The sequence below is a fragment of the Capra hircus genome, chromosome 16 (genome assembly GCF_001704415.2).
Source record: "Capra hircus breed San Clemente chromosome 16, ASM170441v1, whole genome shotgun sequence".
In the NCBI taxonomy this organism is placed as follows: domain Eukaryota; kingdom Metazoa; phylum Chordata; class Mammalia; order Artiodactyla; family Bovidae; genus Capra; species Capra hircus.
In genome coordinates, this window is record NC_030823.1 from 41,576,328 (window position 1) to 41,589,423 (window position 13,096).

General features: G+C 46.5%; 1 protein-coding gene across 2 annotated transcripts in view; it reads right to left on the bottom strand.

The window, feature by feature from the left end:
- The window catches only part of PEX14 (peroxisomal biogenesis factor 14), a 142,037-nt gene that overhangs the window by 118,190 nt on the left and 10,751 nt on the right, over positions 1-13,096 (bottom strand). For both annotated transcript variants that reach the window (XM_018060359.1, XM_018060358.1), the window contains exon 2: positions 9,632-9,679. In XM_018060359.1, the coding sequence (XP_017915848.1) occupies positions 9,632-9,679 (48 nt within the window). The remainder of the gene's footprint in view (positions 1-9,631; positions 9,680-13,096) is intronic.

Below are 13,096 nucleotides of genomic sequence, written 5' to 3' on the forward strand. Positions count from 1 at the left end.
AAGGATTTACCTGAGGGGCAGGGAAAGCCAGAGAGGAAGATCCCAAAGTCTGCAGTTTCTTGACTTCTGTGGCGTGGAACGCAAAGCACTCAGTTGTGGACCCTCCCCTCTGCCAGCAGGAGAGGGAACAACAAGCAGCTGCTGCCCCCTAGGAGCTACCAGGGACACAGCACCGTGCTCGACAGACGAGATGAAAAGATCCTATTATCTCGCCTCCATCCCGTAACCCGTCATTAGTGAGGTACATGGGTGCAGACGCCTCCTCCAAGCACAAGGAGGCCCACATCACCTGTGATAAATTAATAGGTGCCTTTTCAACAGCTAAGATGCGCACAAAAGACTCCAACCAGCGACAGTGCATGAAGGCAGCGGCTTCAGAGAAGCACAGACTCACCAGGCAGCACCTGAACAAGCCAAAGCCTAAAATAAAAATAAAGTCTAAAAAAGCCTAAAGCCAAAGTCTCCCACACCTCTGTGCCCCGCGAGGTGGGCACGCTGCCCGCCTGCTACCCCAGCCTGCTCAAGATCTTGGGGTTTACACCACAATCCTGTTGCTGACTAGCTATGGGAACCTGGGCTTGTTTTCCTCACTGTACCCCGAGGAAGAGGGATCTTCACCAATTGTTAGGATGAAACAAGATAATGAAAACAAAGAAACCAGCACAGAGGCCAGCACATCACAGAGCAGAAGTCCTTCCGGCCTCGGTGATCAGAGCTAGTAATAGGTTAGTTAATCGAAAAATCGGTTAAAGCAGAGAATCATTAAAAATGGAGTCTATCTACATACCTTCAACATTTCACATGAACTTAAAACCTATAAACAAACGCAGTCATTTGCTAATCTTTTGATGTGAAGCCAAGAGCTTTTCTTTGAGTGTGGGCCCACAGACTGAAGTTCCCAGACGTCTTTCTTGCATAAACTTCACCTGTAATACACCCTTCACAATTTCTAAAGCAAAGTAAGCCTTTAAAAGACATTAGCAAAGCAAACTTAAGTACAGAATGCTTCAAGATTTTTAGTATCTTCTCCACTCACATCTAAAAGGACAGCAACCTTTTTAGGAATTTGCATTTAACAAAACATTCGGCTTAGTTTTCACAGAATCCTCTTTTTACATCTGTATTTACAAAACACACCATATTTGTTGATCCCTCTGTTCACATTATACTTCACCTGTTTACAGGATATTTAATAAAATGGCCTAATTCGCTAACAAATCAACTGGCCTTTAGGTTGAAGACAAGCTGACTCCCTCCTGGTCTGCAGAAGGCGTGTGGGTGTGGGTGTGACCAGGCAGGGACGGGCCAGAGGGCCCAGGCCTGGTGCGTAGCTTCCCAGCGCCATGACAGCTAGTCAGTGTTTAATGCAAGCTTGACACTTTTCTTAAAGCATGTATTTCCTGGTGCCGCCACTTCATTTCACAAGAGATTTGAAATGAGTCAAAGGTACACACAAAAGGATACAGCAAATACAAAGTATGAGGAAAGGGGGGAGAAGACGTCTAGTAAACCCATTTTCAGCAAACTGTGGAAAAGCTAAACCGTGTCTATGTATGACCAGGGCTTCCAGGTGGCCCAGTGGTAAAGAATCCATCTACAAGTATGGGAAAGGCAGGTTCAACCCCTGGGTCGGGAAGATCCTATGGAGGTGGAAATGGCAACCCACTACAGTATTCTTGTCTAGAAAATCCCATGGACAGGGAAGTCTAGAGGGCTACAGTCCACGGGGTCACAAAGAGTCGGACATGACTTAGTGACTGGGTACTCACACATGTACAATCGTTAACCTCTGTGCTGGATTCCATCAGCAGCTCCTCCCCTCCAAGCTGGAAACGGCAGCCCTGCCCCTGGAGATGTGCTGCTGTGGCCCGACTGGACCAGAGCAGACACAGAGAAAGGCCTCTTGGTGCCACCCCACAGACTCTCTGAACATAAGCAGGAAAGCGGTGCCACCAAGGTCACCAAGGCAAGAGGTCACAAAGGTGGCAGCACGTCTTCTTCCCGTCCACAGGGGCCAGGAGTCGGCTCCTGGCTGACTCGGAGTCAAGGAGCGCCCCTCGCAGATTTACCTTGAGCATCACTCAGTGTCAGCCCATCTCTAGACTGCGCAGACAAACTCATAATGGCAGGGAGAAGATTTGTGGAGCAACAGGCATAAATCTTGGTTATAACTACAAACCATAAAAGAAAGGAGAGCTGGGAGGGAAGGAGGGAGGGCCATGAGCGCGTCCTTCTCAGACCGAGCACCACTTTATCTTCCCGCGGCTTCTCAGCGCAGAGTGGGGTTAACTACGACAGTGGATTCTTCAAACCCAAATTGGTCTGCATGGTTTGACAAGGGGCTAGAGTATTTTAAATTGAAATTATCCTGGAGAGCGCAGGGCACATGGCTGCCCAAAGCATGACATCCAGTGCTTCACAAACTGGAGGTTTGTGGGGGATTTGCTGAATTTGTCATACAGAATAACCCCCTTTAGGTCACCCTGTAAAAGCAGCTTTTGCATGAAGATTCTTTCACATAAGATAATGACTGATTTTAAAGGACTTCCCTGGTGGTCCAGTGGTTAAGAATCTGCCTGCCAATACAGTGGACACAGGTTTGATACCTGGTTTGGGAAATAAGATCTTACATGCCGGCCACAGGGCAACTAAGCCCATGAGCCAGAGTTACTGAGTCCAAGCCCTACAGCCCTTAAGCCACAACGAGAGAAGCCACCGCAATGAGAAGCCCATGCATCACAGCAGAGTAGCCACAGCTCGCTGCAACTAGAGAAAGCCTGTGGGCAGCAACGAAGACCAGGTGCAGCCAAAACTAATTAAATAAGATACTGACTTATTTTAAACAAAAAAACATTTTCAGACGGTCACTCTGCCCAAATAAGAGCTCTAGATACCCCATGCCCAGCAACGCCTAGGTAGGAACTTCTGAGACCATGTTTCCAAGAGGAAAGGGAGGTTTCCCTGGTGGCTCAGATGGTGAAGAATCCGGCTGCCATGCGGGAGACCTGGGTTCAATACCTGGGTTGGGAAGATCCCCTGGAGAAGGGAATAGCTACCCACTCCAGTATTCTGGCCTGGAGAATTCCATGGACAGAAGAGCCTGGCGGGCTACAGTACACGGGGTCACAAAGAGGGGGTCACAAAGAGTCAGACACAACTGAGCGGCTTTCACTTTTTCAAAGAATGAAGCTGGTGACAAGATTAAAACCCCAATTCCCCAATCACTGTGCCTCTGAAAGAAGGCACTTGTACACTCAGCTTGCCAGTTCCCACATCTCCAGAAGGAGGACACTGCTCAGTTATCCAAAAGTTGGGCCTCTGATTACCGGAACTACAGCAAATATAAAGTATTACCACGAAAGCAGGAACCCAAAATGTAAACAAAGCTGAACACCAATTTCAAATTCCATTTCTCTAATTATTACTCCTAAGAGTTTTGATTCATCTAATAATTATTTGCAAAAGGATACCTTAAAACAGAAAAAAAAAAAAAAAAAAACACCTCTTCATTTACCTGGAGGAGGAAACAACTTAAAGGGCACCGCCTGGTCTATTCAATAAACCTCCTAGGTCTGTAATAGGAAGGACGAAGCAGGAAGAGGCAGTAATTTCAAAATCAGTAAGTAGCCTAGAGATTAGAGAGAAGCCACCAGAGACAGAATGAGGCTTTTCTCAGGTTCAACCATTTCAGCATTTAATTCTCACCAGTTTCCTCCCCCAATCCACAGGACAGGCAGGAATCTCAGGCTCCCTCCTGACAAGGGGTGTCAGTGTTAAAGAGCAATGTTTTGGGGGATTGGGGGAGGAGGAAAGCCAATATTTCCTCCAATCTGCAGTGCCTGGACCTCTGGCCCCACATCTAGAGTCAGGACACTCGACACGCCGGGGGTGTACCACAAGCACCACCCTCTGGGTGTTTACATTTAGTTTAGGTTCCAAGTTTCTTACAGCAGCTGTGAGGGGTGCCTTGTGCCTTTCGTACAGTAAGCACCAAAACAGGCAGATGGCTCACTTTTTACAAATAAATAAATAGAGCAGGTTTAGGGTTATCCCTACAACATCATCGGAGAAGGCAATGGCAACCCACTCCAGTACTCTTGCCTGGCGAATCCCAGGGACGGGGGAGCCTGGTGGGCTGCCATCTATGGGGTTGCACAGAGTCGGACACGACTGAAGCAACTTAGCAGCAGCAGCAGCTACAACATCATCCCCAGTCACCTGCCTCCAAGTAGACCCTGAGTGGGAAACAGATGGAAATCACAGCTCAGTTGAGCAAACCTAACTCTGTTACACTCACAGAATGAACCATTACAGACTCTTTAGATAATAATGCTTAATACTTTAGATTTGCCGTATTTATTTATTTTTCCTGGAAAAATGGCAATTTTCTAAAATCTAAGTGGCTAGTGTCACTGATCCATGCTTATAAAATTCTTTCATGAATACAATGTTAAAATCAATTTTATTCTGCCAAGTGCTTTGAACTTTATAAAATAAATATATGTGTATTGTATGTTCTATACATACATACACACATACACACATTATTTCACATGAGTATACACAAAGAAATGCACTGGGCATGTGAATGTCATCTTTCAGAAATGTTTTGGTGGGGAAAAACATGAGAATCACCTACCGACCGTGAGCCCGCCAACAAGTTTAGCTAAGTGTTGGAACCACAAAAGACACAAATGCGGAGGAGACTGTGCCAGAGGTGCCTGTGAGAGGTTTCCAGGAGACAGGCGACCGGCCACAGCTCTTCTCCTAAAGAGGAGCTCCCTGAATTCACCAAGATTTTTTAGATTTTACTTTTTGGCCACATCACATGGCATGTGGGATCTTAGTTCCCCAACAAGGGATCAAATCCTTTCCCCCCTCACCCCCACCCTCTGTATTAGAAGCACAGAGTCTTAACTACTGTACCACCAGAGAAGTCCCTTAAAAGCCTTTTGATTGCCAGCCTCTGGTTAACTGACTTAAAAACCAAAGAGAAAATCTTAGGTGTCCAGGTATGAGGTAGAAGAGCTCCCCAAGAAGGGTAGAGATCAAACACACGAACCACCCACCCAACCCCTTCACCCCAGGCAAGGCTCTGTCTTAGCCTCCGGGAGAAACCTGAGGAGACACGATACTTCTGTACTTCAGATATGTGGAGCCTAAAAAATTAAAATTAAAAAACAGAACTCAGAGGAGGGTGGGGGGAATGGGAGAAAATGATCAAAAGGAGCAAAATTCCAGTTATAGAATAATTAAGTCATGGGGATGTAAGGTAAAAGAAAAAAAAGGGGGAGAGAATTCAGCATACCAAAAAACATTAATCCTAGGGAAGGTGATAGGAGAAGGCAATGGAACCCCATTCCAGTACTCTTGCCTGGAAAATCCCATGGACGGAGGAGCCTGGTAGGCTGCCGTCTACAGGGTCACACAGAGTCGAATACAACTGAAGCGACTTAGCAGCAGCAACAGGGAAGGTAATAAAGTAGAATTGCCGTCATCATTTATAAAGGAACATTAGCTGTTGTTTGAGGTTATTTTGGTAGAGGGATGCAGAAAAAGGACAGAAACAAAAACAAAACCTATACCTACAGGTCAGAGGAATAGAAGATGGCAGAAGACTCACTCATTAGAAATAAGCTGGTTTCAAAGAGCAAAATGCTGAAATCCTAGTTTAGCCCAGATCCATAAGCATTATATAAAGTACATAAGCAACTGTACTGCTGAACACTGAGGAACTCGTCCTGAAAAAAGTGAGCAGACCGTAAGCGAAACCGTATTTACAGCTGCTTCAAATACCCTCAACCTGTATGACTGGAAGGACTCTAAGAAGATTACTTCTGTATCAAAGCAAGGGAGGAACTCGATGCAGACAATCGTCCAGCCATTCTTAAAGGTTTATCAACTAGGCAGGAGCACTTGATCCTGGCAGAGCAGTGCGGGGACCAGCCCAGAGCCTCTGAGACGGCTTGAGCATGTGCCCACATAGGTGATGAGAAAAGCCAGGTCTATTGGAAATTTACAGGTTTTGAGCAGGTCTGAGGGAAGCTAGAGGTCAGTACTCTGGAGCTTGTCCTGGGAGGCAAAGCTCAGTGAACAAAGTGTAAAGAAAAAGTAATCAGCCATTTTAACTCTGGCAAAGAGTTCTGTCATTAACAATCAGAGAATTTCAGTGGGGAGTTCACAGAATTTATCAAGGGGAGTCTGTTCACCAATCACCACCCCAAGGACATCATGACATTACAGAGCAATTACCCCACTAATACGGCCAGAGTTGCTGGGTTGGTTCTTTAGTGAGGGAAGGAGGTCTGCAGGGGCAAGAGAAGGTAACGTGCAGTGTCACTACGCGGCCAGAATCAAGACGAGGGGATGGCTACACACACAAGTGTGCCAATTAGAGACCACAAGGTGGTGCAGTGATAAAGAATCCGCTTGCTGATGCAGGAAACGCAGGAGACTCGGGTTCAATCCCTGGGTCAGGAAGACCCCATGGGTCAGGAAGACCCCATGGGTCAGGAAGATCCCATGAAGGAGGAAATGTCAACCCACTCCAGTATTCTTGCCTAGGAAATCCCATGCACAGAGGAGCCTGGCGGGCTACAGTCTGTAGGATCTCAAAAGAGTCAGACGCGAATGAGCCTACTTATCAACTCAAAATCACAAACCAGCTTTTAGGGTCCAGAGAGGACAGAAATGAAAACCAGGTCCTCCTTTCCTAGAAACAGAGCAAAGCAGTAGTGCAGACACCTCCATGCATCCACCTAACAATGTCACCTGCACTATGCTGACTCCTCAGTACAGCCTCTCTTTTAATAAAGGGGAAAATTACCCCAAAGTGCTCATCTAGTTCTGAAGACAAAGAACATGATTATTTGCCTGCAGCATCCCAAGCTTAGCCTTATTAGTATAGAGAACAGGCATCTTCCATTTAGGAATTTTGTGGAAAATATGCACTCCACTTGGTTAAAAACAAAACCAGAAATAACTGAGCACGGTGTTCCCTCCAACACTGGACTATCCTATTCCTCCAGCCCTGGCCTCGAGTTTCACAAAAACCATCCCTAAGGAACCCCTCACCCACCAGAGAACTCTTCCTTCTCTGAATAATGAAGGCTCTCTTATACTCCCAGCCAGGCAATTCTGCACCAAATTATATACAATTTTGTACTGTTTGCTAAAATTATATACAACCTTGTGCCATTTGCTAATTGTCTTGCATGTAACAAATGCATTTTCTTCCCCAAATAAGATATATAAATTACTTAGGGAGAAGGCTTAGCTTTATTCTTCAATTGTCTGCTCCTCCTGAGCACCCAGGAGACAGCTAACACATACAGCCTGAGGAACCTCCCTGGGGGGTGGGGGTGAGGGTATAGATAGGCCCTTGGGCTGAGTGCTAGGGGGCTTTCTGTGGGTGGGTGCCCCATCACCTCTCTGGCACCTTGTGACTCTCTCTAGCCTGCTGCCAGTTCGCAGCGGCTCGTCCTGTCCCCCTGACCAGCCACACAAGCCACCGCTGGCCCTCAGCAGCCTCTCTGCCTGGTACCCTCCTGCTGCCTCTCCCAAGAGGCAGAAGTAGCTCACACAAGAGCATACAACTCGGCTGGTGCCCTCATTTAATCAGGCTGCTGCAAATAGTTGGCCAAAAGCAATAAGGGCATGACTGAGAGACTGTGGGAGTTTAATATAAAAAAATTAATAAAAAAAGAAGGGAAGGAGGAAGGGTCTACCTTTTAATAGGGCCCTAATTACCCAACTCATAGGATCAACCCAAATGAGATGGGAGTTTATTTCGGGTTTTTTTTTTAATTATTGTTTTTTTATATATATATAAATTGCTGCTATGTGTTTTCTTTCCTCTGAGCAATTATGCAGCAAGTATGTAAAGAGGGGAAAAAATATTAATTAAATATAAGGTAATTGTGGAGTTGGCCTGGAGAGAATGAGTCTGAACTCTGGACGATCGCTGGCTACTAGGGTTTGAAGACTGCTCAGGGCCTCCCAGAAAAGAAAGAAATAAAAATACAAGCAACCAACGTGCAGATGCCGAATGCAGCAGGAAACGAGCAGTGCACAGAAACATTAGCAGAGCAGAAGGGCCATGGGGCTCCAAGCACCCGATAGTCAGCGACGCCACCGACTGCTCAGGGCTCCATGCTAGAAAGAACGCCCTAAAGATGGTCCAGCCGCTCTTCTGGTGATCAGTAGTTAAATGAGTAGATAAAAATGTGAAAAGAGACTGAGGAATAAAGGACTGAAGAGGACTAGAGCGTTCAATTTGAACTTTAGTCCAAAGCCAACTACAACTTCAGTCTGAGGGGCACTGAGGCAGGCCCCACGGGAAACAAGCTCCCAACCTACGGGACTGGCCGAGCAAAGCCTCCTCTGGCTTTCACACCACCAAGACCACAAGGAAGAGCCCACGCAATACCAAAAGAGGGAAATGAAGCCACGAGGGGAGTGGCAGGAAGTGAGCCGTCCTTGGGAAGAGCAGGTGACATGCAGGACAAGAGCGGCTCTCTCCACCAGTCCCACAGGGCTGGTGCCACCCGGGCCTTCCTCCAGCTCAGCCAGATCCAACTTACCTCCTGCCTTGGAAAGTCTTAGCACAGGCCGGGATTCAGACTTGTTCATGCCAGTAAGGGCCTCACGTCACCTCCTCCCATACCTCCAGAAGGAGAGGGAAGGAAAACAGGTGAAACTACAGGCCCTGCTGAAACAAAAGCTTGGTGGTATATCCCTAAGTTTGCTATCACTATTCAGCGAAAGAAAAAGCTCTGCGAAGTTAAACATAAAGCTGGCCCCTCTGTAAAACTTCTCTGGAGATCAAGTCTTTTTTTTTTTTGGCTGTGACGCACAGTCTGTGGAATCTTAGTTCCCCAATCAGGGATTGAACCCAGGCTCCAGCAATGAGAGTGCAGAGTCTTAACCACTGGACTGCCAGGGAATTTCCAGTACAGAAAAGGGCTTAATATTCAGCCAAGAGGATTTGCAGTAGGCCTTGAAATGCAAAACAGAAAATGGGGCAGGCACTCAGGCCAAGCCCACCAAGGCAAACGCACTGTGTAAAGAGAATTAGCTTCAGCACTTAGTAGGCCTCTTCCCTATCAACTGTGTTAGCAGAGAATGTTGGTAGTGAGCATCACAAATCTAATTACAGGCCAGGCAGAAACAGAACTCTCTTTCTCTTTTCTGTTCTTCAAAGGCCACTTGAAGTGCCCTCACTCTGAGGAACAGAATGGCTATTTCAGACAATCAAGCAGCTCAGCTCCTTGGTCAGGTCCAGCAACCTCGCTTCAGCTCAGCCACCATAGGTTTTGGGCGTCCCACTGATTAACAAGAAATAAAACGGTGCATCACCAGACCAGGGGTGGGTACTCCTCATTCCAGAAAAGACCAGCCTTTACTAAGAGGGAATCTCGCTAAGCTCTGCATGCCTGAAAAGCAGTCAGAAGTGAGAGGTCGCTGACGGGCTGGGTCTCCACAGAACACCTCCACTCCTATATTCAACGGCACTACTGACGCATGACTATAGGGTCATCAGGCTTCTTTAAACTCAGTGTTTTAATTAACAGAGAATCATACTACGTATTTTAATTAATAGAGACTCATACTATATATCGTGGCTTCTTACCAGCGGCTCTCGAGGCACCACATTTTCACTTCCTGGAGCAGAGCTTGGCTGCAAAGAAAAATAAAAACAAAAGTAAGATTGCAGTGCCACCCAATGGACATCAAAAAACCAAAGGCGACCCACACAAACAACTACTTCTGGCACTTCTCACCCGTTTCCATACTGCAGAGAGGTCTGTGGTGGGTTCCTTGTAAGAAGTAGCCCAGGAAGCCCAAATTTGCTAGAGAACATGGAGAGAGGGCTTCCAGGTTCAGGTTCACAGTCAAAACACCTCAAGAAGGCTGAATTTGGCTTCAGAGGGCCCAAGCAGCTGAGTAGCAGCGGCAGGGGACCATCACCAAACCCACAGCAATAGCAAAGTCCACAAAAGGTGTTAAGTGAGCCAAACTTTCCTTTTGCCATCTCTGCCCACCGCCACCCTCCACGTTGACCAGTAAGCAGACCAAAAGTGAAGAACCAGATCCAGCCACAAGGGGGCCCCAGTTGCCTACACTCAGCATCTATCTGGAGCCAAGGAAGCCGTAAACCATGAACACTGGTTCCTATTACTACCTGTCGCTCAGGATACCAATCCCCAGCAGAAAAGAAAGTCAGGTTTTTGAAAATAAGCTAGTGACAAGCTGACAGATAAACAGACCAACCCGCAGGCAGCATGTGGCCCACTCGCCTGGTCCTAGTCTGTTTCTTTCTCTGGATCCCTCCCCTCACTCTCAAATTTACCTTCAACCCTTAGCTGACATGGCCACAGCTCAGAGAAAGGGAGAGACAAGAGACAGAGACAGACAACCTAGGAGGAAATCTACAAATCTCCAAAGGAAGAAAACAAGCAGCTTGAGAGAGTCATGATTAGTTTACTGTTACTGATGTTCAAACCAATTCCCAATTATCCACAGATAATATCCAGACAAATGAACTAATCTGTGGAGCCAGCCTCCAAACTCCACCCAGCTGATTCAGACGGCAAGTGCTAAGCCTTCTGGGGAAAAGAATGGAAGTGGAGAGAGGAAGAGTCCAGTCCACAGAGGGTCCCCAAAGATTCCTCATGCCCAGCTGCTCCCACACAGGGAGGCAAGGACTCTGCTGGAAAGACCCTACCACTTCATCCGAAGTCCTTCTCAAGAGCCCCTTCTTCCCTAGGACAAGAAGGTCAGCCAGCATAAGATTAGAAAGTATGGAAAGTAACTGGAAACCTGAACATGCTCCCCTCCCTCCTAAAGCTCCAGGCATCCACAAGCTGATGCATTTAGGGATCCAGCCCACACCGCTCTTGAGTTCTACAACTTCCTGCCTTCTCCTGGACTTAACAAATCCCATAGCAGATTCATAATCCTCTCCCTCCACCACATATGACCTCTTCTGTTTTCCCTGTCTGGGTGAAAGTCAACCTTCCACCAAAATACACAAACTAGAATCTAAAAGACCACCCTGGGCAGCGCCTCCCCTCACCTGCCAGAGCAAACACCATATCAAGTCTTCCCATATGCCCTCCTAAACATCTGTGGAATCAGGCCATCCACTTTGCTCCATTTCTTCCAACGTCACTTAAGTCCAAAGTTTAAGCTTCCAAAAACCCCTGCCTGGACCACTGCCATAGCCTTCTCATCAGCTCACTCACATCCATGCTGGCTCTCTTCTAATTCAGTTTCCACCCTGCAAGCAGACTCTCTCTTCAAAACAATACTCTGATCTCATCCACCCAACCGCCCCAGGAAACAACGATGACTCTAACACAGATAAACCTTCTCAGTTTGGCCATGCGTCTCCTCTGACATACCAGGTCTGGCACCACATTCCCCAGCTTTGCCCACAACGCACACACTTGCCTTTTCTTCCTCTGTCAAGGGGCCTTTGCACCAGCTGTTCCTTCCCTTCTCTCTGACGGCTTAACTTCTCCTTCAGATGCCAGCTAAGTCACTCTTGGGAAAGCATTCCTTCTCTGACAGGAGAATATCTGTATGTTCAAATCTCCTGAATATACACTCACATCGTGCACCTCTCCACGGTACTCCACACCTCTCCTCTCCTCTCGGACTAAGCCGAACTGCAATTTTAAGTGTGTGATATCCGACTGATGTCTGTGTCCTCACCGGATTATATACTCCAAGTGGGCAGACTCTGTGTCTGCTCATCACTGTATCCCTGGGTCAGTATCAGGCACAGGTTATGTGCTTGTTTGCTTAGTCGTGTCCAACTCTCTTTTGTGACCCTTTGGACTATAGCCCACCAGGCTCCTCTGCCCATTGAATTCTCCAGGCAAGAATACTGGAGTGGGTTGCCATTTCCTCCTCCAGGGGATCCTCCCAATCCAGGGATCAAACTCACTTCTCCTGTGTCTCCTACACTGCAGGTAAATTCTTCACCTGCTGAGCCACAGACCTTCCACAGATATTTGCTGAATGAATGAGCAGGCAACAAAGAGCAGAATGGATTGGGTTTGAACATATTATATGAAGTTCATTGCCTTCTTGAGGGCTTCCTTCAGTCCATCTGGTAAATATTAAGTGCAAACATTTACTTAGCTCCTTTATTTCATTCTCACAATAAATGTATGGAAGTATTGCTGATGAGGAAACTGAGGCAAGGGAGGTTAAAGAACCTGCCTATGATGACTCAGCTAAAAGGACGGGTACCAAAAGGACTGGAGCTCTTCTACTTAATCAAAATAATAGAGTTTTATTTAGACCACATTTTATTAAGCAACAACCTTAATGCTATCCCATAAATAATAATGTAAGTTATTTAACTAGATGGAACTAACACAAACAGCTCTATTATTCAGGAAGTCTCATTCTGATTTAAACTAAAACTTTCTTCCTGAGATACAACTAATCACTGTGAATCATAACCTCCAAGGAACTTCCCTTTAAATTAGTTCATCTCCTGAACAGCTAATATTTGCCAGAGGAAAAACTTTAAACCATACACAGCACCAAAGAAGTCTGTTTCATCATATATGCTTTTGTACCTTTTTATGTGAGCCATGTAAATATACTCTGCTTTAAAAAATTAAAAAAGGAAGCTCCCTTCTCATCCCAACAGCCTCCTCTTCCCTGGGGACCCACCACTGATGCTGGCTCCTTACAGAGTCTTTCTGGGATATTCAAAGTGTGTAAGAAGCACAGCCCCACCAAGGAGCTTAAATAGCAACACTCTCTGAATTCCTCAAACTTTGGCTTCACAGAGCCTTCTAGGGTCTCAGCACACCAAAGCCTGACTTCAAGACCGTTCTCGGGGGCTGCCAAGAAAGGAGCAAGCATTTCCCCACGCTGTATTCCAACTCACTGCTCTGTGAGGTCAGTCAGACCTCACAGTGACCTCACAAATGACTTCTTACCAATCTGAGAACTGCCTAATACGATTATTTTCCAGGTGATTCTCTAGCTCATGCTAAAATACCTGTGTTCTTTAGAAAACTATTTCTTGATAACCAGGACAGGCATCATTCATCCTTGCTCCTCTGCATGT